At 38.2% G+C, this 24,184-nt stretch overlaps 1 protein-coding gene across 9 annotated transcripts in view; it reads right to left on the reverse strand.

Moving 5' to 3' along the window:
* Window positions 1-24,184, reverse strand: part of ZBTB44 (zinc finger and BTB domain containing 44) — a 45,200-nt gene that overhangs the window by 13,813 nt on the left and 7,203 nt on the right. For 6 of the 9 annotated variants that reach the window (XR_012503885.1, XR_012503886.1, XM_074357151.1 and 3 more), the window contains exon 2: window positions 10,637-11,710. Coding sequence is in view for 7 of the 9 variants with exons in the window: in XM_074357151.1 (XP_074213252.1) it covers window positions 10,637-11,654 (1,018 nt within the window). In the remaining 2 variants the exon portion in view is untranslated. The other 3 variants (XM_074357154.1, XM_045518739.2, XM_045518738.2) reach the window with 2 other exon arrangements.

The following is a 24,184-nucleotide window of genomic DNA, read 5'->3' on the forward strand; positions in this document are numbered from 1 at the left end:
CAGTCATTTAAGGAAGCACTGGTAATTTTTATTTTTTAAAACTTACTGTGACATATGCCTTACTTACTGCACATACAACATTCTTTTTACACAGACTTAAAAAGATACCTGTCCAGTGCACATCTGTGCAACCTCCACACAAAGCCCGCTAAAACACGGCCGTGTCCCTGAAGTCCCCATTCCCATCCCCGATCACAAAGCCCTCCTTCCAAGAGGCAACCATTAGCCAGTCTTTCATGGTTATCATTTCTTTCCCTTTCTTCTTAGCCTCCTTCCTTTTAAAAGTAATTTTTTACCCCAATACACGTTCCCACAAGCTAGGGGTTGTTTTCGCTGGAACACAGCCGAGCACCATCAAGGGCTGCTTTCACACTCCAGCGGCGGAGTGGAGTGACCACGCTTGGGACAGAGGCCGCACAGCAGCTCAGCCTTAAAGATTTATTATCGTGCCCTTTATGGAAGAGTCTTGCCACCCTCACTGTAGTGCTGTCTGGCTGCAGACTTTACATAAAATGAGTCACACTACACGTATTCTTGGGTCTCGCTTCTTTCCTTCAGTACTGTGGACTCACCATGCTGTTACATGTAAGTGAAGTTTGAACACTGGTGTACAAAATTCATAATCTGTCCAATTCACTCCTGAGGGACAGTTTCAGGCTTCTAGGAGCAAAGCTGCTGTTAACATTCTTGTACAAGTAACTCAGTGCACATACCCATGCTGCTCTAGGGTTATCCAGACTCGGGAACGGGCTTGCTGGGTCACAGGACAGGTATGATTTTCTGCTTCATTTATTGAACCCTTCTTCTGTGAAATGCCTGTTCAAGTCTTCTATTGAGTCGTCTTTCTTAAAAATTATGAGTTCTTTTCATGTTTCAGACACAAGGCCTTTGTCAGTGAAAGAAGTTACAAATATTTTCCCCTTTTTATGGTTTCTTTTGATGACCAAAAGTTTTATATTTTAATTTAGTTGAATTTATCAGTCTTTATGGTCATGGTTTTTGGGGCTTGTTTTAAACATTCCTCCCCTATCTCAAATTATCTTATGAGTAATGTTGTGTCCTTGACATTTGGGTCTTTTCTTTAATCCACCCGGAGTGGACTTTGTGACAGAACACATTTATTGAAAAGCCCATCTTTTCTTCCCTGCTCTGCAGTGCTCTCAATGCATGGGTTTGTTTCCAGGTTCTCTACCAGTTCCATCTGCTTGTTTGTATTTTCATAAATGCCGTTCTTTAGTTACTGTGTTTTCTAAATAAATCCTGGTATCTGGTCGAGCAAATCCTCTCACCTTGTTCATCTGCTTCCTAAACATCTTGGCTATTCCTGGCCCTCTGCATTTCTTTATACAATTTAGAATTCGGTTGTTGAATATAAGTGAATAATCATTCAGTTTCCTTTCTTCTATTACTCTGGAAATTACACAATCTTTCTCTATTCATTTTATGGTTGCTTTGGAAATTAGACACATACTTAACTTACCAAAGTCTAAACAAAACCTTGACTTCCTCCCGGACAAGAGAAGGATCTTAGAACACTTTAACTCCATTTTCCATTCTGTAATTTACAAATACTGTCTGATGTTTTACTTCTTTGTTTTAATAAGCTCCTACTCTTTCATACAAGCAATGTTTGTCCACATTTGTTCATGTTTACCTTTGCTCCTCATTCTTCTGTGTATATTAGACCTGCCATCTGCGCCCACTTTATGTCTACCTGACGCATTTCTTTAGTGATGATTTGCTGAATTTTGCTTTTTTTTAAGTGTCTTTATTTCAACTCCTTCATCCTTGAAAGCCATTTTCAGTGTGTGTGGACGTCTAGATCGGCAGTTATGTTCTTTAGCACATTGGGTACATCGTTCCACTAGTTTCTAATGTTATTAAAAAGCCAGATACTCTTCTGAAGATAATCTGTTGTTAAATTTCTTTTCGGAATTTTCTCTATGTGTCTAGGTTTGTGTTTCTTTTCGTTATTCCAATTTGGGATTTGCTGCCCTCTAATCTATGGATAGGTGTCTTTCGTCAATTCTGGAAAAGTTTCAGCCGTTCTCTCCTCTTTTAGGACTCCTATCAGATCTGTTGTATCGGCCATAACCCTTACTCTCTTCTACACCTGTAGTCTCTACCATTGTCTCTGTGATGATTAATTTGATGTGTCAACTTCCTGGGCTAAAGGGTGCCCAGATAGCTGGTAAAATATTGTTTCTGGGTGTATCTGTGAGGGTGTTTCCAGAGAGATGAGCATTTAAATTGGTAGACTGAATAAGGAAGATCATCTTCACCAATGCAGGTGGGTTTCTGTTGACGGTCTGAGCTAAACAAAAACACGGACGGAGGGCAAATACGCTCTCTGCTTGAGTTGGGACACCCATTCTCTTCTGCTCTTCAACATCGGCACTTCTGGTTCTCAGGCCTTTGGACTTGGACTGAGACTTACACTCTCAGACCTCCAGTTCCCAGGCCCTTGGATTTGGACTGGGACTAAACCACCAGCTTTCCTGGGCTGCCACCTGCAGATGGCAGACTGTGGGGCTTCTGAGGCTCCACAGGCAGGTGAGTGAATCCCTCCTTGTAAACCCCTTCCTATACAGCTATATGTATGTGCTTGCTACTGGCTCTGCTTCTCTGGAGAACCCTGACTAGTAACAGTCTCTCTGTACAGTATTCAGGAAATTTCTTCTAAATTATCTTCTGACTCACCAATTCTCTCTTCTGCTAAATCCAGTCTGCTGCCAATATGTTAACGGAGTTCCTTATTTTGGCTACTTATGTTTCCTTGTGTGCCCTGGTTGTTTTTGACAGGTTACTGCCCTTGAAAATGACTTGCAGGGGACTGATTTCCTGAGGGTAGGACGGATATGCCCTCTTCCAGAGAAACTTTATGTTTGTCTCTGCCAGGCTCCTGGACGGTACCATCTAAACCAAATTCACTGTTTGACATTCCTTGGCCTACCCACACAAGGAATAACCAGGATGTAAGTCTGTAAGATGCTGGTCTGTGGCCACAACTTCTCATGGATATGTTTTTCCCCTTTTCCCTTTTCATCTTCTAGTCAGCCAACTGCCAAGGCAACTGTCTCTACAGCCCTCTGGTGTCGGGAGGAAGGGAGCAAGTTTAGTTCTAGTGGTACAGTGAACTCTGGGTCCCTGCTAAAATGTGTGGAGCAACATCTCTAAGACTTCACAGCTTTCACATGCTCTGGTTGACCTCTGTTTCCTCTACTCTTTGAGTTGATGAACCAAAACCCACTTGTGTTTTGGCAAATGTCTTAGGGAAAACTGGTTTTAGTGCTATGATATGGGTCAGACTTCCGCCCTAAAGTTCACCTAGCACTTCCCTGACCATTTTTTTCAGATACTTTAAAAGGTGATTTTAAAAAACCCCATCATATTGTTTTTAGTGGGAGAGTAGATCCAAATAACCTATCCTGTTCTCATCAGGCACTGAACTTTGCCAATGTCTTTACCTTATGCAGAAAGCTGCACTGCCCCACGTGAACAGACAGAGCCTCTGAAGCTGTGAGCCTTTACCTCAAGCACTCTTCTGGTTGCAGTATTTTAATGAAAGCTAAAATGTACTAATTGTAACAGTCTGTACAACACCATATACATGTGAATATTTAATATCATCTGTTAAGGGACACACAGAATGAAATGTCCTCCCAATGAAAATTCAGAATCCAATACTTCAATTTTCCCCTTTGGAACACTTGAATTAGCTGACATTGGGAAACGAATATATTTTCCACTTAAGTAAAATTTTCCAAAAAACTAACCTAATCCCTTTTATGGCATCCAAAGTTACTTTATTAAATCATTTGTGCTAGAAAATTTGTGACAGGGTTGTATTTTGCCTTGACTTCTTAAAGAATACTAAGTATAATTTTTTTTTTTTGTTTATCACTCACAGCAATCGTTAAGAACACAATTATTACATTATGTTCTAATACACTGACAGAGGTTTCTGAAAGGAGATAAGACTCTGAGTTTACATTCATCCCCAACGGCACCTCGTTCCTCCTGGCCCCTCATCTCACCCTTACTGGTGTGTGTGTGGCATTTCGGTGCATGTCTCTTCTGCTCTTTCCTTTACTATCAAAAGACATTTATGCTTTCCCCCTATGCCTATTTACCCAGCTTATTCCTGACCTCATTTGTTTTTAATCCAGATGCGGGATGGAGGACCAGATAATGCTGCATTTTGTTTAAGAGTTGTTCACTTGTCAGTATCTTCCCATTGTCACTTTTTTTCTCCTTAAAGAAAACGGAACTAAACACTAACATTTCAATCTACCCTAGAATAAAAACTGGAAAAAAATCCCAATATTTGACCTGGTCACCATGGACACAAAAAAATCTGCTTTATACTATTGTGTAGTTATTCAGAGCATAGGCAATATTACTACAGCTTATCAGTAAAGACTTGCAAAAAAGGCCGAGAGGTGTGATTAGGATAGGCCAGGAAGATGACCTAGTTGACATTTGCTCCTCACCATCGGGCAAGCTGTACTGCTTCTGGGAGGCAGAGGGGGACTAGTGAGGTGAACTGAAACTCAGTCTGCTTTGGATTGGTCCTAGTATTATCAAAGAGTCTGCTTAAAAAGCAAGCTACTCAAAAAAACTAAAACAGAGTACAGGACACATCTAGCAGATGGTCCCTCTTAAAAGAAATCTATTTCCACATTCTAAACTATCTAAACTTTGGCCTCTAGATCCCTAATCTGAAGGACAGTGAGCATGAAAAGGACAACAATGGCTTGTCCATAGCTATTAAATGCACCAAAAGTGAAACATGAAAACCACTCCAAGCTAAACTAAGTTAAACGGACTTTTAGAAACCTACCCATACTGCGGACACATAAACAGTGTTATATCACTTATGCAACTATCAGCAGAAACACACCTTGTAAGTCTTCTTCCTGAGATGATGGTTTCTGTCAGGACAACACAAGGAATCATATTAACTAGAATTTTAACTAAACTGATCTAATAGCAGGATATAAAAGCAGTATTACTAACCTGAGGTGACAGTGATATTTCTTGAATTATTAAAATGAAGTTTCCTTTCTAAACTACAGAGATGCTGCTCTCAGTGGTAATGAGAGTAAAGAATTCAGAATAGAACCCTCTCTTATGAAATACTAAAGCCGACTTATAGAAACAATCAGCTTTCTACGTTAAGAGCTATCTTATCCCGTCCAGCATTAAGGGGTGCTGTATGATAGCTTCTGTCTCATCAAACTGACTCCTGTTTTCCCGAACTATTGTTTAAGAACTTAAGACAATTAAGAAAACCCTTCTGGTGGTGAAACACAATCACGGTGGCTATCCACTACTGTGCATTTACCGTGTGCCAGCCACTGCTCTAAATGTTTTAAATACAGTACCTCATTTCATACTCAAGAAAGAGAAAAGCAGCCCCTGACATTCAGGAACTGGCCTGATACTGACACTTAGGAGTGGGCCTGGTGTTCACAGCTAGGCTCTGGTGTTTTCTGCTGGACATACAATTTCAGAGAACACCAACATCAGACTCAGTCACACTGGTCTCAAACACATAGTTTTTTTTTTAAGCACAAGTACAGGGAGATCACTGTGCAACACAACAATACGAAACCTCCTCTCTAATGGAAGTAACTGCTGCTTTAGGTTCACTTTGGTCTGCGTTCCTAGATATTTGTTAAGATCCTATGTAAGAGAGTCATCCATGCTTTCTGACATTGCCAGTCCCTGAGCAAACCCCACTTTGTTCTTGAATCCTCCCTAAAATCACCTAACAAGCCCAAATCTTCTAAAAAGCCCTTTCTAAAATTCTCCTACTGAGAAGCTCTAAAGACCCCATGGTGCGTACTCTCCGTGCTGCAGGTGAGTACAGGTGTGTCTCTGGTAACAGGGCATCAGCAGCAAGAAGGACTCATCGAGATTCAGCTGAAGTTCTCAGTGCTTGGCACTGGGACCCCGGATAACAGAGTGCATACCTAAAATTTCTTTTGAGGTAAAACCTGCCTTTGGCTGGGAGGTAAGTTCACGCTGAACTGAGCTCAAACATTTCACTGAAGCCCTTCAGTGCTGGGTTTATCTTGTTTTCCTAGAAAGTATTCCCTATTCTGCTTGGGGACTATTTTAGTTGTCCAACTGGACTTGTCATTGCTCCCTTATGATACTGCTTTCTGGCCTTCTAGGATCTGTCCGTCTGCTCCTAGGATCAGTCTGTCTAGTGTTGACTCTTATCTACAAGAGGAATATACCATAATGAGAGGACGGACAGAGACCTGATTAGTCCATCTGAACTGACCCCAGAGGCTGAGTTCAGAAGATCTATGTCTGGCAATAACATTTTAAAACTTTATAAGGTATGACATATATGAACCTTGAAAATGTTAAGGAAGATGACAGAAGTCAGTCAGAAAAGACTACATATTGCATGATCCCATTTCTATGAAACACCCAGAACAGGCTAACCTATACAGACAGTGTATTAGTTGTATCAGTTGCCTCGGACTTGGGGTGGGACTAGGAGAGGGTCACTGCTAAGGGGCACAGGGTTTCTTTTTGGGGTGATGACAATGTTATAAACTTGGGGATAATTACAAAACTCTGTGAATATACTAAAAACCACAACACTATACATAACATAAAATTCACCCATTTCAAGTGTAAGTTATATTTCAATGAAGATGACTTGACTTCAACTGTCTTTGTGTCCTGAGAACTGTTCTGCTTAGTTTCACACGCCCAGAACCAGGAGGTTTTGTCTGGTGCCCTGACCAATGACCACTGGCCTCTATAAGTGGAAATAAAGCCACACGAGTGTTGTCTTATGCACTGCTGCAGCTCTCGTGGGCTGTCCCCATCTAACATGACACCTCTGCCCGGCCAACACCTGCTTCCTTCAGGTTTTCTCACTGGAACACTGACTCGTCACACTTCTCCCTCAATTGACTCGATTTCAACAAGGACAATCTGGAGTTGGAAGTGGCCATTTTGGGAGGGGCTTCTGACATGAACAAGACTGTTCATCTGAGGTGCATCAACACTGTACCAACAATGGAGTGGGGACTTTGTAAGAGTATTCCCGTGGATGTTTCGGTGTATGGCCTTCTTGGCAATGACATGACCTTAATATGACAAGGATAGGAACCAAGCATTGAGGTGTATCTTTAAATACCTCCAAATGAGCTATGAGTTTGTTCAATTACTGTTTATTTTTAGGGTAGACTGAGGCTTCCTCATGCTAAAGAGCTATGCTGTAATGGTAGAAGAAAAATTACTAGATCCTGTATTCCTGACGGGGGAAATCCCAACTACTTCTCTAGTAACAGGACCACACGTTACACTGACGTGGTTATTAAAGAACTCCATAAGCTTTATCTTTTACTCAAGACTATCCACTGTCCTTATCATCCACAAACTTCAAGAAAAATAAAGAGAACAAATGGAATTCTAAAACTGTATTTATCACAGCACTCAAAAGCTCTCAAACTTCTACAGTCCGAACCACTGCCACGAACCCTGATGGTGGTGAGATTATCCTCTCTGGGACCCACAAGTTGATTCCTTACGGGTTAATAGCCTGCCTTTTTCAAGTGGGAATTATAGTTTAAATCTTAGGTTCTACCCTATTACCAGCTGACACAACTGAACACTACAATGATGCCTCCAAGTTTATCACAAAAAGATATGAGCTTATGAATGCCTCAAAATCTGGAGTTTTGGTCTCCTGAAAAAGATGCCACCAGAGAAAACCTTCCACTAATATCAACTGACTCAGCAGTTACACCTGAGATGTTGTTCGTTGGATACATGTTTCCCAACTTAAAAGACACGTATCACAGCCTTCTGACTATATATACGTTCGTTCTAAGGGATTCTCCAGAAGATACCGAGTTAAAAAATGGACAGCTCCTACTAAGGTGACAAAATCAGATTAATTTTCTGATTCTTCAGTATTCTTTTCTTTATTATCGCTTATCAAAACCAATATGATCTTTCATCTTCATCCTATTGTTTTTGACCCCTCTAAGATCTCTTAGCCACTTAAGGAAAAACAAAACTCTTGTTTTTTTCCTAGACCACAGCTACTAATCTGAATATAACAGATTGCTGGATCTATTATCCTCCACCTGACCCAGCTAACAAAAGTTTAATAACTTCCTTTAAACACGTCAGAAGGTAGACTCCCTTTTACAGGCCCTTCATATATCGTATCTTAGCCCTCAGTCATAAAAAAAGGTGTCTCTGCAAATGTAATCAAGTTAGATGAGGTCATCCTGGAGCAGAGTGGGCCACTGTCCAATAACTGGTGTCCTGAGGAGGGAGATTTGGAGCTGGAGACACAGGGAAGGCCCCGTAACAACGGAGGTAGAAACGGGAGAGACACGGCGACAAGCTGAGGACCGTCAGGGAGTGTTAGCAGCTGAAAGGAGCGAGGAAAGAGCAAAGAAAGATCCTTCCCTACATCCTTCAGAGGGAGCATGGCCCTACCAACACCATCATTTCAGATTTTTGGCCTTCTGAACCATGAGAGAATAAATTTCTGTCATTTTAAATCAACCAGTTTGTGGTATGTTGTTGTGGCAGCACTGGGAAACTCACACAGTGGACCGAAATTCAAGAAATTAATGAAGTTAATATGGCCCTCCTGGTTCTCCAATCCTTTGGAGAAATCCTCTTTATTAATCTTTGTTAGTTTTTCTTCCCTCCCTGATTATAGTTTTTTCTCAAGGATTTGGTTCTGGCTCTTATGTATGCATCTTCCTGTTGAGAGTCAATCCGTCACTGCAAAAAGAAAAGCCCCAAACTGGTCATCTCCAGTCTTGATCTCACTCACCCAGCCTTTTCAACTGCTCTGTGGCATGATGTTGCCTGGTTATCACCCGAGCATGGTTCACACAGAGCTGACTTTGCTGACATACTCTTAAAGCTGGGCTTCCACTTCCTCCCACTGATTTTCATATTGTAGTTATTGCATTTTATAGATTTCTATCTATTATACGATTACCAATTTTTTGAGTACCATTATGAAAGAAAAAGTAACTGTAAAGATTAATTGTAAGACACATCTGAATTCAAAGACAATAAAACATGAAAAACTATGACTTAGAATCAATGAATATGATAAAATGTTATCACTGTTTTCCTAGTCATCCAGGGTACCTCGGCCCCTCCTATTCCCTCAATACACATATTCAGTATCATCATGATTCCTCCTTTATAAAGTCTCTTAATATCTACTTTCTGTACAGTTTTACTCTAAGCATTTTCATTCAAAGACAACTGTATTGTACGTGGTTTTTGGACTGTCTCTTCTCTGCCAACTCCCTTGCATACCAGTATCAAATTAATTTTCCTAAAATATCTGTAAACGTTTTGTATTTTTATTCCCATCAAGGTAGACTCCTTATTAGCACTGGGATAAAATCCAAGCTTACCTGGCCTAGCTGTGCAGACACTGCCAGCTGCATGCAACATCCATTCTCCTCAAATTCTGCTTAAGGCAGTTACGTACTCAACTAGTACACATATATCCTGGGATTCCCTTGCAGCTGGGAAAAACCACGTGACATCATCTGGCAGAAGTTTTTTGGGACTTCGGGGAACATTTGTGCTTTCCTGATACAAGTACTACCCTCTTCTAGAATATGAGACTAAAAATGAAGCACAAATCTTACAACCATGAAGAAATAAGCATATGGATGAAACTGACAAAAGGAGGGTGGGCTATAAAAATAACAGTATGGCCTAGGCCCCTGCTTATATTTTAGAGTCACTGTGCCAGTCCTGGGTTTCCTATTTCTGTACATTTTATGCAATAAAAATAAAACCCTGTTTGGTTTAAGCCACTTTGAAGGGACTGCTATATGCAGTTGAATGCAATCCTAACTTAAACTAGCATTCAAAGCTTTTCACAACATGTTCTCAACTGCTCATGTTGTCTTATTTCCCCATTATTTTCCATATTTGCAGGTTTCCAAGCTTTATTCGTATGATCATGCATTGAATTCACTGCTTTACCAAACATGCAATGCTGGTCCACACTCCTGTGCTTTTATACATTTTCAAATAAATGTCATTCCCTCACCTGGGAGAACTCCTAGCTATTAAGATCCAGCTCCAATATACAGTGTTAACTAGCTCTTTCCTTTGTGAACCCGTAACACTGTGTCCACACCTCTGGCCGAGCGCTAATCACTGAATCACTGATTTACTCATGTTACCTCAGTTAGACTATTAACTCCTCAGATGCAGGCACTATATATGTCTTTTTTAACACAGATTCCCAAGTTCGGCACATGGTAAGTTTTCAATAAATATTTTAATGAAGAATAAAACACTAACTGGATTTGTTAAACTGGTACTTTCTGCATTGAAAGTAGTTCAAAATTCACATACATATAAGAATTGTGCCATCATATGTATATATATCCCATCAGATAATGTTCAACTATTTCCTTTCTCAATGCATACCTTGTGTAAAAAATTATAGTACTAATAGCGTCTTAAAAAAATCCAGTTGCCATGTTTTATTCTTTTTCATATTTCCTACAGGATCCAGCACAAAACTTTTACCTAATAAGCACTTAAAAATGCTTGACTTGACTTTATAGCATCATGGAAAACACAGAAGACACTATACCTATAGAGGAAGACTGCGGACTAATCAGAAGGTCCTCTTGGACTTGCTCACTTCCTGGCACTGTCTGCTGATCACTCAGTGAACTCTGAGAGGCACTGACAGGCTGGGATACTTCCTCATGGACCTCCTCATCACTTAACCTTTCTACTTTGACCCGGACATCTTCCTCAGTACCCAGAGGCAAGGTAGTCTTTGTGCTCTCACAAGTCACATATTCAGCCATTCTTCTACCTGTCTCAGATGGGCCAGGTAATTCTAAAGTCCGGGTATTTTCTGCTGGCTTAACCTTATCAGGCTGAATCCTTCGATCAATTCCAAAAGGGAAAGTCCAGGGAAAAGCTAGAGAAGAGTCAACTGGTTGATTTCTATTTTCTGAGTAGGGAGCTGAAGAATTCAATACCTGGGGAGAACTTGTTTGTGTGCTACACTTTACAGGACTTTCAGGAGACATCACAATGTAGCTTTTGCGCTTTCTCCGGGATTCTCGGCAGACAGGAATGGTTCTTTCTACCACACTGCACTCTGAAGACACTGGAGAAATGCTTCCATCTCGAGAAGTAAAATTGCAGTTGGAGTTATTTTCTTGTCCAGCATCTAGACTCTTTTCTGGTTGGCTATTGGGTGTATTCCATAAAATGCTTGATTTCATGAACTCTGAGCAGGTGCTAGCAACACTGAACATCTGCATATAGCTGGCTGCAGCTAGAACATCAATGATATTTTCTGTGTTAATTGACAGAGTGGCTGTGTAAGCATATTCTAAAAGGGGTATAAAGCCAGTCACTGTAACATGATGCAGATCCAACACATTCTTGTTGTCATCCTCTGCCTGGCCTACAAGTTTGGTGCGAAAGAAGTCACTGCAAGCTGCTAGCACCACCTTATGTGCCCGGAAGACTTTGTCCTGGACGCGGATAGTGATATCACAGAAATGGCCATCATTTCGCAGCATATTTAGCTTTCCAAGCATTTCCTGGCTGTGGGAAGAGGAACTATGAGTAAATGTTTTCACACCCATCTTTTCCTTCCTCTTCTGTAGATGCTCTTCAAGGATGCAAATGAATCAGAGATGTCCTAAAAGACACATAAAATAAGCATTAATTGATGGCTTTGTAGTTGAAATAAAAGGTGATTTAGATCGTTTTCATGAGGCCACAATGCTAAATAAAAGAGCTGAAAGATGGTAGCGAGAAAGCTCAAGGTAAGAAATACACTAAAATACATTCCCCACCTGTCCCCTACACTCCAATCAGTGGAGTCTGTGCACTTATGTTTTAATGAGCTGCATAGTTTTAAATAACAGTTTGCAAATAACAACAATTAGAGAACCATGTGCCAGATGCTGCTCTAAAGCTTCCTATCTGATAATCTGGTTGTCACGATGTCTCAGTACATACATTATTATCCCCGTGTAACAGAAGAGGGTGAAGCACCTTGCTGAAGTCAGAAAGGCACTATGCGGCCGAGTCAGGGTTCCACCCAGGCAGGCTGGTCCAGGACCTGTACTCTCAGCCTCAGTGCTTTACACTGCCTCTGCTAGGACATAAAGTGGGTACATATAGGTGGTTAAGAGTTCAAGTTTTAGGATGTGATAAGTCTGCATTCTTCCCTCAACAATTCCTCCAAAGCTGTTATTAAGGACTAAATGGAATAACACATGTAGAAATGCTCAGCACATTATCTGGCCCTTTGAATGCTCAGTAAGAGCAGCTATTGTTGATCTATTACTATCAGAATAAAACAACCTTTCCGGAAGTAAATTTACAAAACAAATAATTTTAGTAATCAGCCAAATGATTGGGTTTTCCATTAAAAAAACCCAAAACATAGTTGGTTTGCCTTTATCAGATTTTACATTTATTGACTAAAAATGTAAAAAACTGACATTCTTAAACACTTTTAATTTAGCAATTCTAATAATGCTTTAATTTTTACAGTACTTACTTTCACTCTAATCTATTTTTATACCCTCTATGTGAAGTCAGGGAGGTTTATACTAGCCCCTTGATAGAGATAAGAAAACGAATGCTCAGAGAAGTGACTGACAAATGACAACCAAAGCTAGGATCTGGGTCTTTTGACTCTTAGATCACAGTACACTTTTCCAATGCAGAAACAAACTACGTACATCAATTATTTCACCTAAGATAAATAACTTTTCTTTTTAAAGAGACTATTAAAATAAATGCAAAACAAAGCAAACTTGGGGGGAATACTTTTTTATAAATTATCTCTAGATAAAGGAGATTTCAAATGCCTCAAATATATAGCTACCAGTTAAAAATGGTGTTAAAGATGATGAATATTTAACTGACCTGGAAAAATGTTTGGTTCTGAGTATTAAATGAATGTACAATTACTGATATACAGTGAACACTCAGTAGTGGCAGTTATTTTCTAGTGAAAAAATGTGATGAAATTATATAGACTATATAGACTATAATCACCTTTATGAAATACATAAACGTATATGAGGTCTTAACTAGAGATTCCTGGATTCCCTAAGGGGCCATGATCCTTCTGAAACTACACAGAAAAATGGTAGCTTTCATCATATTCAAGGGAATAACTGGTTCAGGAAGGAACATGCCTTCAAGCAAGTGACACTCATAATCCAGGGACCATATGTATGAACAAAGGTGTGAAGGCAATAAATTAACAGTATGTTTGGAGAACATGTGCAGCAGGGTGTTGAAAACATTTCAATCTTGGTTTGGGTAGAGGCCCCAAACAACAGATACTATGTTCCAAAGTGAGGTGCAAGGCCACCTATACAAGGAGACAGAGGAAAACCTATTTTTCAACCTTGAGTTACACCCACCTTCAATGTTCAGAGTTACATATGAGAAAGATTTTTGCAGAGAGTGATCAGTCCATTGAGAGTTGCAAACCCTATCCCACTCCCTCCTATCTCCATGTAAGGGAAAGAGGTTGAGGCAAGTTTGCCCTTTATTTCACTTCTATGGAAAATGAATCACACTTGAAAAAAATCTAAAGGATACGAGTCTGATTTAAACTCTGGCCAACACTAGGATGTATGCTTACCGTCTCCCAACACTGTATAAAAGCAAAACCTGGAGTGGCTGAGAGGAGACTCTGGAGCGAGAATGCAGGGTGTGTATCCCAGTGCTGCTCCTTGTAGCTGTGGGACCTTAGGCAAGTCACTAAACTACACCTTAATTTCTTCAGCAGTAAGTCAGGGAGAACAGAATACCCCTTCTGAGGACTACCTGCGCCAACATATGGAAAGTGCTTTCAAAGTACTTAGCACGAAATAAATGCTTCATCAACATCAGGTGGTGCTGCTACCACTGCTAACGAAGACCTTTTCTTCTTAGTCAACCCCTACCTCTCCCAATCCTGGAGGGGCCAAAAATCACAGTCAGCAAATGAACAGGAATAAAAGGGCAAAGGGGGGAAAAGGGAGAGAAAAAGGAAGCCAAACAAACCTCATGTTTCACTGCAGACCTGTAGTAGGCCTGAGGTGGTCAAGGAGGGGAACCTTCAACTCTGAATTAAGTTTATTAGTTCTTGAAAATAATGTTTCTATTCGTGAAAGTGACCAGAAAAGTTATTAAGACTTGCTCGTCAAGGAAATGGAGAAAGCACTAACCCTGTAGAATAAATTTAAAGGGACAGCTGAAGACAAAAATAAAATGGATTCTGAGTACCTTCCATAAATCATGTTTGTTCAATGTAATGGCTACACATATATGGTACAAAATCTGATACAGATGGAGGTATGGGATGAGAGGAAGACGGAGATTAGACTGGGAAATGCCCTGTATGCCATGTATTTATTACATGAATTTTCCAACACATGTCTGTGAAAACTCAGTCTCATGATATACTCTATAATAAAAAATTACATGGACAAATATAATTTGGAAATATTGCAAAAATATACACTATGGCAAAACGGGATGAAATTACATTATCTGAAAAGTCATACATGAGATGGACAGAAAGCCAGAAGTATACATTGAAATTTTTATAAATTAGGTAATTCTATTAAAAAAGACCCTCATATCTCTCTAAATGTGTGTAGATGAATATGAATGTGTAAAGTTATATATTTAATTTGGAACTTACGAGAAATTCTTGAGTAGGTAAATATTACTTAATTCCAATTAATGTAGAATTAATGTAGCATTCAAAAGTAATAAAAATGTATTTTGCAACAGTTTGCAATTTGAACTAGTGAGTAATTCAAAAATAGCTTCCTTCCCATTCCTTTTATTCCAAGTTACTTATGAAACAGTATACATATGTTTATGAAACTGGTCGCTAAACAATTTAAGGAGGAAAAAACCCTATAATTTTGTTTTGCAGTTGGGTTGAAAAATATTTGCCAAATATGGTATACAGACCAACTGTTAAAACAGAATGGTTTCAGTGAGATAAATCTTAGGTTTTGAATTCTGACTCTTCCATTTACCATTCAGGCATTAAATCTTAAGTCAAGTTACTTCACCTCTCCGTTTCAGTTTTCTCAAATGTAAAACAAGAATGGAAATTACACTTTCAAGACAGTCAAGAGGACTGAATTAGCACAATTCCTGACATAAACATTGAATAAATGTTAGCTATGATTATTACCTTAGGAAAGTGTGAATAAAATGAAATGGAGACCAAATTTCAAAATGTCTACTCTATTTCTTATAGGACACAGAGCACATATTGAATGGGTATATTCTGATATAAAGATTAACTGATAAAAATTATCAGAGGATTTGACCTTAAAATGGAGCAGCTCTTAGCATATAAAGTGAGGTGGCTGCTAAGATGATTAAAGAGAAAGTAATGAGACCGCTGGCCTTGAAATTAATTTGGGAGGATGCGGTATTTAATAAGAATTTGCAAATTTAAATATCCAGCCACATCTCAAAACTGGACACTAACTTTCCAAATGATACTAATAAGGTTTTAATTATGCTAAAACTGAACTGAGATCATTTCATTTCTACCCTACATTCTAATTAAAACGAATCAGGGACAGAAAAGGTTAGGGAGAGGGACATATAGAGTTTAAGATGCTTCTAAGAGGAATATCCAGGTGGAAATTCATATATGAAGTGTCTGTACTAGTTGACTGTGTAAAGTAGTAGATGTAACAGCAGGACCTTTAGATATGTTGTCTCACATGAGGTAAGATAATAACCTGATTTTATAGAAGAAATTGATACTTGGAATACTGTTTCTTTCAAAGGCACTTATGTTTATGCCAATGCTAAAGACCTAGAGAACTATGCAATAGGTATGGGTAGCCACTGGGGAGTAGTGTATTTACATCTACATTTTAAAAAGATTATCCTGGTAGCAATATAGAGGGTAGACTGGAGGTTGGCTGTTACAATAGTACAAATATATGATAAGACAAAATTGAACTGAGTCAGTGGCAGTGAGGATAGAGAACAGACATCTAAGAAATATTTAGGAGGTAAAAATGACCTGGGCATGATTTTGTATTGGGGATGGGGTGGGGGAGTAGCTGGGAGAGAAGAATGTAGCCCTAGGTCTCCAACATGGATGGCTGAAGGGATGGTGTTTTCACCAAACAAGATAGAGAGTAAGAGAGGAAGAGCTGGTGTTGGTGGGGGTTAATGATGAATGAAAAGAAACATTTTGGTTTTAGGCACACTGAATTTGAAATACTTCTGAGAGGAGTATCCCAGTGTAAACTGATATATGAAGTTGCCCATCCTGGTCTAGAGTTCAGGGGAGAGGTTAGAGCTGAACCTAAACACTGGATTTTATGTAAGTCACCGATTAAGCTTCATTCTGTTGAATTTATTAGAGCTGAAGATATCTAAAGAATGTGTGGGGAGGAGGGGCAGAAAGGCAGTTGTGAGAAGCTTGGGGCAGGCAGAGAGCAAAAAGATTCAGTGAAAATATTTTATAGCATCTAATTTATATTTTGATCCTGTCCAATATTTAGCATAATATACACAAAAGAGGCAGTGAAATATGTGAGTGGGTAAATGTATGTCATGAAATCACTACCTGGTTTGGCTATATAAAGTGCCTCTATCTATCCATCATCAGTGGTTAAAGGTAAAGTTGCAGTTTGAATTTACAGCCTTGAATTTTTAATTAAAAGCATCAGTATGAATTAATAATGTAGTTAAATTTCAGCACTGAATATCCCTAGCACCCAGACTGGCTTCCAAATATCATTTCCCATTAAAAGGAATCATGGCTCCTTAGAAAAAAGGCTGATTGCTCTTCTGGGGCAGTAAATGTCCACCTGGAACATCTTAGTAGATATGCAAAGAAGTTATCAAAGATTATCAGTGATATGCCAAAACCCAAGTCAATTTGAGGAGGTTCTCAATGGCAAAAAATGGGACAAACTGAAACACATGAAATATGTTTAAATTCATGAGTTCCTATGACACTAGAAACAAAAACAAAGCTAATCTGTCACCTTTAAAGATGCTAATAAACCAAAAAGTTATTTTGAAAACTGGTTTTAAACAGGGGGAAAGAATAAAGCATTTATCCTGCCTTTCCAATACAAATGGTAGTTTTGAGCAATCAAATAGAATATGAAAGAGGTTTCTCTTTATAGAAATATTCCAGCTAATAAATAAAGAAGGAACAGCAGAGTTAGAACACCATTTTTCATGTGCCTCTCCCCCCTGCCCCTTAAGAGGCATTAGTCATCAAGGTTTATGACTTCACAAAAAGAGAGCAATAAGACATTGCAAAAAAGACTGAACAAAAATCTCACCAAGTTTCTAGATCCAACACCAATTCACAGTAAATACAGAGGTAACAGGAATATATTAAGCCATAATGCTGCCCTGTCTTGTAGACAAGAACTTAGAAGAGGATTAGCAAGGTGAATGGGCTGCTATTTAAACTTCTGACCCAGGCCAGAGAAAGATGGTTTTGTATCTTCAAATCTGCACATCAAAGAGTAGTAAAGTCCACTTGTCACTTAAGATAATCATAAAGGACTGACTGTATCATAGACATAATAGGTCTATTTAGGTAAAAGTCAAGAAAATGTTAAAATGTTCATCTGTCTCAGAGGAATAAAGCCTGCTAGGGAGAGCTTCAGGGATTAGGCCCATGTCTCCCTGCTGATTAAAAAGAAAGACACACAAAACAAGCCAGCTAGGTGTTTTCATCTTTGAATTTAAGGCTCAGAATTGTGGGAGGTTACCTTGGAACCATAAGAACTAACTTAATGATGGCAAAGCAAAAAGTTGAGAATTTAGGTCCTTGATGATGTCACTGAATTGCAGAGTAACTAACTCTGAAGTTGTCTTACTCTAGGATTTTTTTGTTTGAAATAATAAATGTCCTTAGTGTTTGTCACTCGATTCATAGTTTTCTGATACATAAAATGAATATCCATATACAGATGTCTCACAGGTACTTCAACAAGTCCAAATGAATTCATCATCATTTCTCACAAATGAACTGTTCCTCTTGAAGTTCTCTGGCCAGCAATACCGCCATTCCAAAACACAAAAACTTGGGAGTCACCTTTACTTCTATGGTAGACTAAAAAGGTCACTCCCACAAAATGTCCATGTCCTAATCCCTGGAATTTGCAAATGGTACTTTTATGGCAAAGACTCTGAAGGTTTCATTAAGTTTCTCAAGATAAGGAGATTTGTCTGGATATTCCTAAATACAGGTGGTCCCTAAATACAATCTTCAGTATTCCTACAAGAGAGATGTAGAAGATCTTATACACATAACAGAAAAGGTGATGTGAAGACAGGCAGAAACTGGAGTGACGTGGCTGCAAGCCACAGAATGCCTGCAGCCACCAGAAATTAGAAGAGGCAAGAAGGGATTCCTGGCCCCCACCAGAGCCTTTGGAGGGAGGGGGTATCCACAACATCTTGATTTCAATCCAGTGGTACTGACTTCGAAGTTCTGGCTTCCAGAACTGAGAGAATAAATGTGTTGTTTATGCTATCCAGTTTGTGGTAATTTTTTACAACAGCCACAGGAAACGAATACAGCTTTTTTCTTCCTAACACAGACTTGGTCACTAAGACTAATCTCAAATCCATCCTTTCTTTTCTCCATCAGCCACAGCCTTGGGCTACCTGAATAGAATCCTAAGTGGTCTCCTTAACTTCGGGCTCATTAGCCTTGAATTAATCTTCAATCATTATTCAAACTGCCTAAAATCCAATCATCTGAGGCCAGCAGTCATTCCCTCATGCCTTAGCTACCACACTGAACAACTCTGAACACTAAGTTCTTTTCAGCATTTTCTTGTATTTTTTGTACTGACTGATTTCAATGCATATACTTTAGATAAGTATTATCTCCCATTATTGATGAAGAAATTGAAACTCATAGAATAAATGACTTACCCAAAGTCATAAGGCTGCTAAACAGCAATTTACATCCAGATGCTACGTTTTCTCAATGTGTATCTCACATTCTCAATGCTCTACTGAGTTTTTAGATGCTTTAGCCTATCTTCCCCTCCTTACTCTTCAACATGATTCACTCTGCTCCAGTCAAACTGATTCTGACTCATTTTCTGACCATACTATACATATTTCCACTTTCCTACCTCTAGTCCTTTTGGAATTCCCTTATTGCTCTCAAGAGGTCAAATACTACTCTATTTTGTTCTTCCTTCCACTCTAGATATCAGCAATACCTTCCATTGTATGTCACTTTTAAGATTACAGTGTGTTTTTAAATATATTTTCTTTGGATCTTAAAAGCCTTATGAAGTAGACAAGGAAATTCTTTAAAAATCAAGGAAAATAAGTGGCCTAACAGGGCCTCAAAGTTGAGTACTCTGACTTTAATTAAATCCTCTCCTCATTTTATTAGTAAACTATGCTGTCTTTCCCTCCACTGAATTTATGCAGTATTTTCTGCTGTGGCCACTAACCTCGCATTTGATACAATACCAATTTAAGTTTACCAGGGTATATGCCCTGTTTCTCCAAGGACAATTCCAATATATTTTTGGAATCAACCATAACTGTGTTTTGAAAAAATCATTTTATAAATACTTGAGGTATAACTGATGTACAATAAGCTGAATGCATTTAAAGTGTACAATTAGACCAGTTTTGACACACGCATCACCAAGATATTAAGGAACATTTCCAGGACCCCTATACATTTCTTCCTGCCTCTCACAATCTCTCCTTCCTGTCCTTCTCCAGGAACCACTAATTTGCTTTTCATTTTAGATTAATTGCATTTTCTAGAAATTTTATATAAATGGAATCAGACATCATGTACTTTCTTACTCATCTCGCTTCTCTCACTGGATATAATTAGAGATTCTGAGATTCATCCATGTTGTTAGGCTTGCTAGTTTCTGTTCCTTTTTACTGCTGAGTACTACTATTCCATTGTATGGAAATACCACAGTCTGGTTATCACCTAACAGTTGACAGACTTTTGAGTTGTTTCCAGTTTGGGGCTATTACATATAAAGCTGCTATGAACATTTGTGCACAAGTCTTCATGTGAACACATCAGCGGAGATTCTTAATCATTTACATGCGGTATACTCTTATCAATAACACTGCTTATTACAGTGCAGTGGTTCTCCACTGGACATTCCTTTATGGACACAAAAGGATCACTGCTCTGTTGATCAGTAGAGTATTTTATGTACAACAGGTGATCAATGAACTGCTACAGATTTTGCTTTCTTACAGACTCTATGGTACTTGAGGAAAAAGGCTGAGCCTATGTGTATTCTCTAACTGCCTAACACAGAGAGGGCATTTTTCAAAATGTTGAATAAATGTTTGTGGTTTACATTGCTTATTTTTGGAATAAGCATATTCTTTTATGCTCATTCACATTATTAACAAAAGTATAATTGCAAATGATGAACAACAAAATAAAACCTGAGACAAAACAAGTATTTTTAAAAGTTTATTATGTACAACATGCAAACGTTTTATAAAAAACCTGTCGATATAGCTCGCTTACGAATGGAAGAGTTGTAACTCAAAGTAAAAGCTTTATGCTAAAATTACACAGAAATCTGAATGAAGTAGTGAAAATCACAATTCAACTACCTCTTTCTCCAGAAAGTTATTGTTAAAAAATTATTCATTATTATTTCCTTTAGAATCAAGTTTTTTTGGGGGCAAATATTATAGTACCTCATTATAAATTGTTCTTAAAATCTTGTCACTATGTTGTCAATCTAAGCAAAACTAAATGTCTATATTTTTCCATGAAAGGAACCATATTTTTTAGAATAGATTCATGAGTACTCATATTTGAGAACATTAACACTAATAAAAGTGCATGTAACCTCATCTGACGATAGTTAACTCCAAGGGTCTTCCTTAAGTCTTTACTGAAAAGGAAGAATTCCAAATGAATTACTGTAACTGAGTAAAAAACTATTTAATTTTTCCTAACTAGCCACTTTTTAATCAACTAAAGATTTTAATCATTTTACTACCTGAAAAAGTCCTTTCTAATTCAGAGCTTTGAGAAAGAGAAAGACTGAGATCTACCTGGAGTTAAACAGTAAATCAGTCAAACCAATAACATTAAACTACTAGAATTTCCTCTTATTTGCTGGTAGCCACAGAGTCATGCTGATTGTTAATTTGCATATCAGGGAAAATAAGTAAATATATATTGAGTAACTCCCAGTAAGTATTCTTATCTCACTCTGGTCTCATAATACTTGGAAAAGGACTTTTAAAATCCAGTTATAAATGAGGTAACAGGAGGTTAAGTTAACTCCCTCACATTCTTATAAGTAATAAAACCAGATCTGAAGAAAGATCTGACAAAAAATTCAAATTCCCAGTCCCCTCTCCCCACCCCATCATGGTGCCATGTAGAAGAATTCAATCATAGTACTTAAGCAGTATCAGCTATTAACATTGAATTATTTTATAAGACAGCAAGTTTCAAGAAAGGCATCTTATTCAGTCTTTTGGATCCTTACAGGAGTAAGTTCAAGTCAGTTTTAGTCAACTAGCATTTAAGAGCTCTTTGTTTCCCTGAAGAGTTTTTAAGTGTTCACACCAAGTACTCAGGAGTCCCACTGTGTATGTGGACACAAGCACAGTGGTTTTACCTAACATGCCTTTGCACTGTTGCCAACCTTAGATGTGTCTTAAGGATTGACTGTGTGTGTCCCCTCTAAAGATATGTTGAAATCCTAATCCACAGTACCTGAGAATGTTATCTTATTTAGAAATAGCTCTTTACAAAAGTTATCAAATTAAACTGAGGTAATAAAAATACCTTTATATAAAGTGAAATTCAAAGACAGATGCACAAAGGGAGAACGCCATGTTAAGATTGGACTTAAACTGCCACAAGCCAAGGCACTAGCAAAAGTAAGGGGAGAGGCTAAGAAGAGATCCTTCCCTCTTAAGTTCCTTCCTTTAGAAGTAACCAACCTTGCAGATACCATAACTGCAGGCTTCTAGCCTCCAGAACTGAGACAAAAATTTCTCTTTAAGCCATCTAATTTGTGGTACTTTGTTACAGCAGCTCTAGCAAACTAATACACATCTGCTTTTCAAAATAATGTAAAATTTAACTGTATTAAATTTTAGTGGACTAATAAACATTTCAACTAAAAGGCAGAGACCAGGATTAAAAAAGCATGCCCAACTACATGCTCTTTATAAGAGACCTACTTTAAATAAAAAGAAAGATATGTTAGAAGAAAGACCATGCAAACAGTAATTATAAGAATGCTAGATTTTGCTGTCTTTAGTATCAAAGTAGACTTCAGGACAAAAAGCATTACCAGAGACATAAAGGTGTATAGCAATAAAAAACGCATATGCACTAATAACAGTGCTTCAAAATAGAAGAAGCAAACATCGACAGAATTAAGGAGAAAAATAACCCACAATAATAGTTAGAAAATTTAACATCCTTCTTGGTAAGTGATAGAACTGGGCAAAAAAATGAAAAAACAGTAAGACATAAAAGATCTAAACAACACCATCAACCACCTTGACCTAATTGATATTTATACTGCAGAATATACATTCTTTTCAAGTACAAGGTATATTCACCAAGACAGACCATATGCTGGGTTGTAAGACAAATCTTAGTAAATTTTAAAGGAATGAGTGGACAAAGAGTATGCTCATTAATCACAATAACAAATTAGAAATCAATGAGTTATCAAGAAAATTCCACATTATTTTAAATAAAACACACTTCTAAATAATCCCTAGGTTGACGAAGGAATCAATAAAGGAAAGTGGAAAGTATTCTAAGTTGAGTAATACTGAAAGTACATTATCATGATTTGTGGGATGCAGCTAAAGTAGTGCATAGAGTAAAATTTATAGCTTTAAATATATATATTTGAAAAGGTCTAAAAATCAATGGCCTACCACCACATACCCTATCATCTCACACCCATTAGGATGGCTACTATAAAAACAATACAATAGAAAATAACAAGTGTTGACACAGGATGTGGAGAAATGGAGCCCTTGTGCACTGTTGGTGGGAATGTAAGTGTAGACTCTATGCAAAACAGTATGGTGATTACTCAAAAAATTAAACATAGAATTGCCATACAACCTAGCAATTTTAACTCTGGGTATGTACCCCAAAGAATTAAAAGCAGGGACATGAACATATACGTGTATACAAATGTTCATAGGAGCATTAGTCACAACAGTCAAATGTCTATTAACAGATAAATGGATAAACAAGATGTGTATATACACACACACACACACACACACAATGGAGTATTATTTAGCCTTAAAAAGGAAGGAAGTTCTAATATGCGCTATGATATGGATGAACTGTGAGGACATTATGCTAAGTGAAACAAGCCGGTCACAAAAGGACAAACATTGTCTGATTTCAATTATATGAGGTCCCTAAAACAGCCAGACTTATAGAGATAGAATATAGAAGGGTGGTTGCCAGGGGCTGGGGGAGACAGGAATGGGGAGTCACTGTTTAATGAGGACAGAATTACATTACAGCTTTGTAGATGAAAAGAGTTATGGGGATGGATGGTGATGGTTCCATAACAATGTGAATGTACTTTACGCCACTGAACTGCACACTTAACAATGGTTAAGGTGATCAATTTTTTATTGTATTTCACTACAATTGAAAAAAATCAACGGCCTAGGCTTCTACCTTAAGAAGCTAGAAAACGAGCAGGCCAAACCCAAAATAATTGGAAGGAAATAAGGCTCAGACAGAAATGAAATAGAAAATAGACAAATCACGGAAAAAATTAAAGTCAAAACTTAGTTCTCTGAAAAGATAAGCAAAATTGATAAGCCTTTAGCTAGACTGACCAAGGAAAAGAAGAGGTGGCAAGAAAAGTATGGGGGGCAGTAGAAGAAAAACCTGGGAAAGAGATATACAGAATGACTAGGATGGTACAATGTCCCAGAAATGAAGGGTAATAGAGTATTTCAAGGAGGGGATGACAGGGTCAAAAGCTGCTGATAGTTCAAATAAGATTTAGACAAAAGTCTATTCAATTTATCCACAAGGAGTCACTGATAACCTTAAAAGAGCATATAATAGAGAGGTAAAATGAGTTAGATGCTGGATTGTGATAGA

The sequence above is a fragment of the Camelus bactrianus genome, chromosome 33 (genome assembly GCF_048773025.1).
Source record: "Camelus bactrianus isolate YW-2024 breed Bactrian camel chromosome 33, ASM4877302v1, whole genome shotgun sequence".
NCBI lineage: Eukaryota > Metazoa > Chordata > Mammalia > Artiodactyla > Camelidae > Camelus > Camelus bactrianus.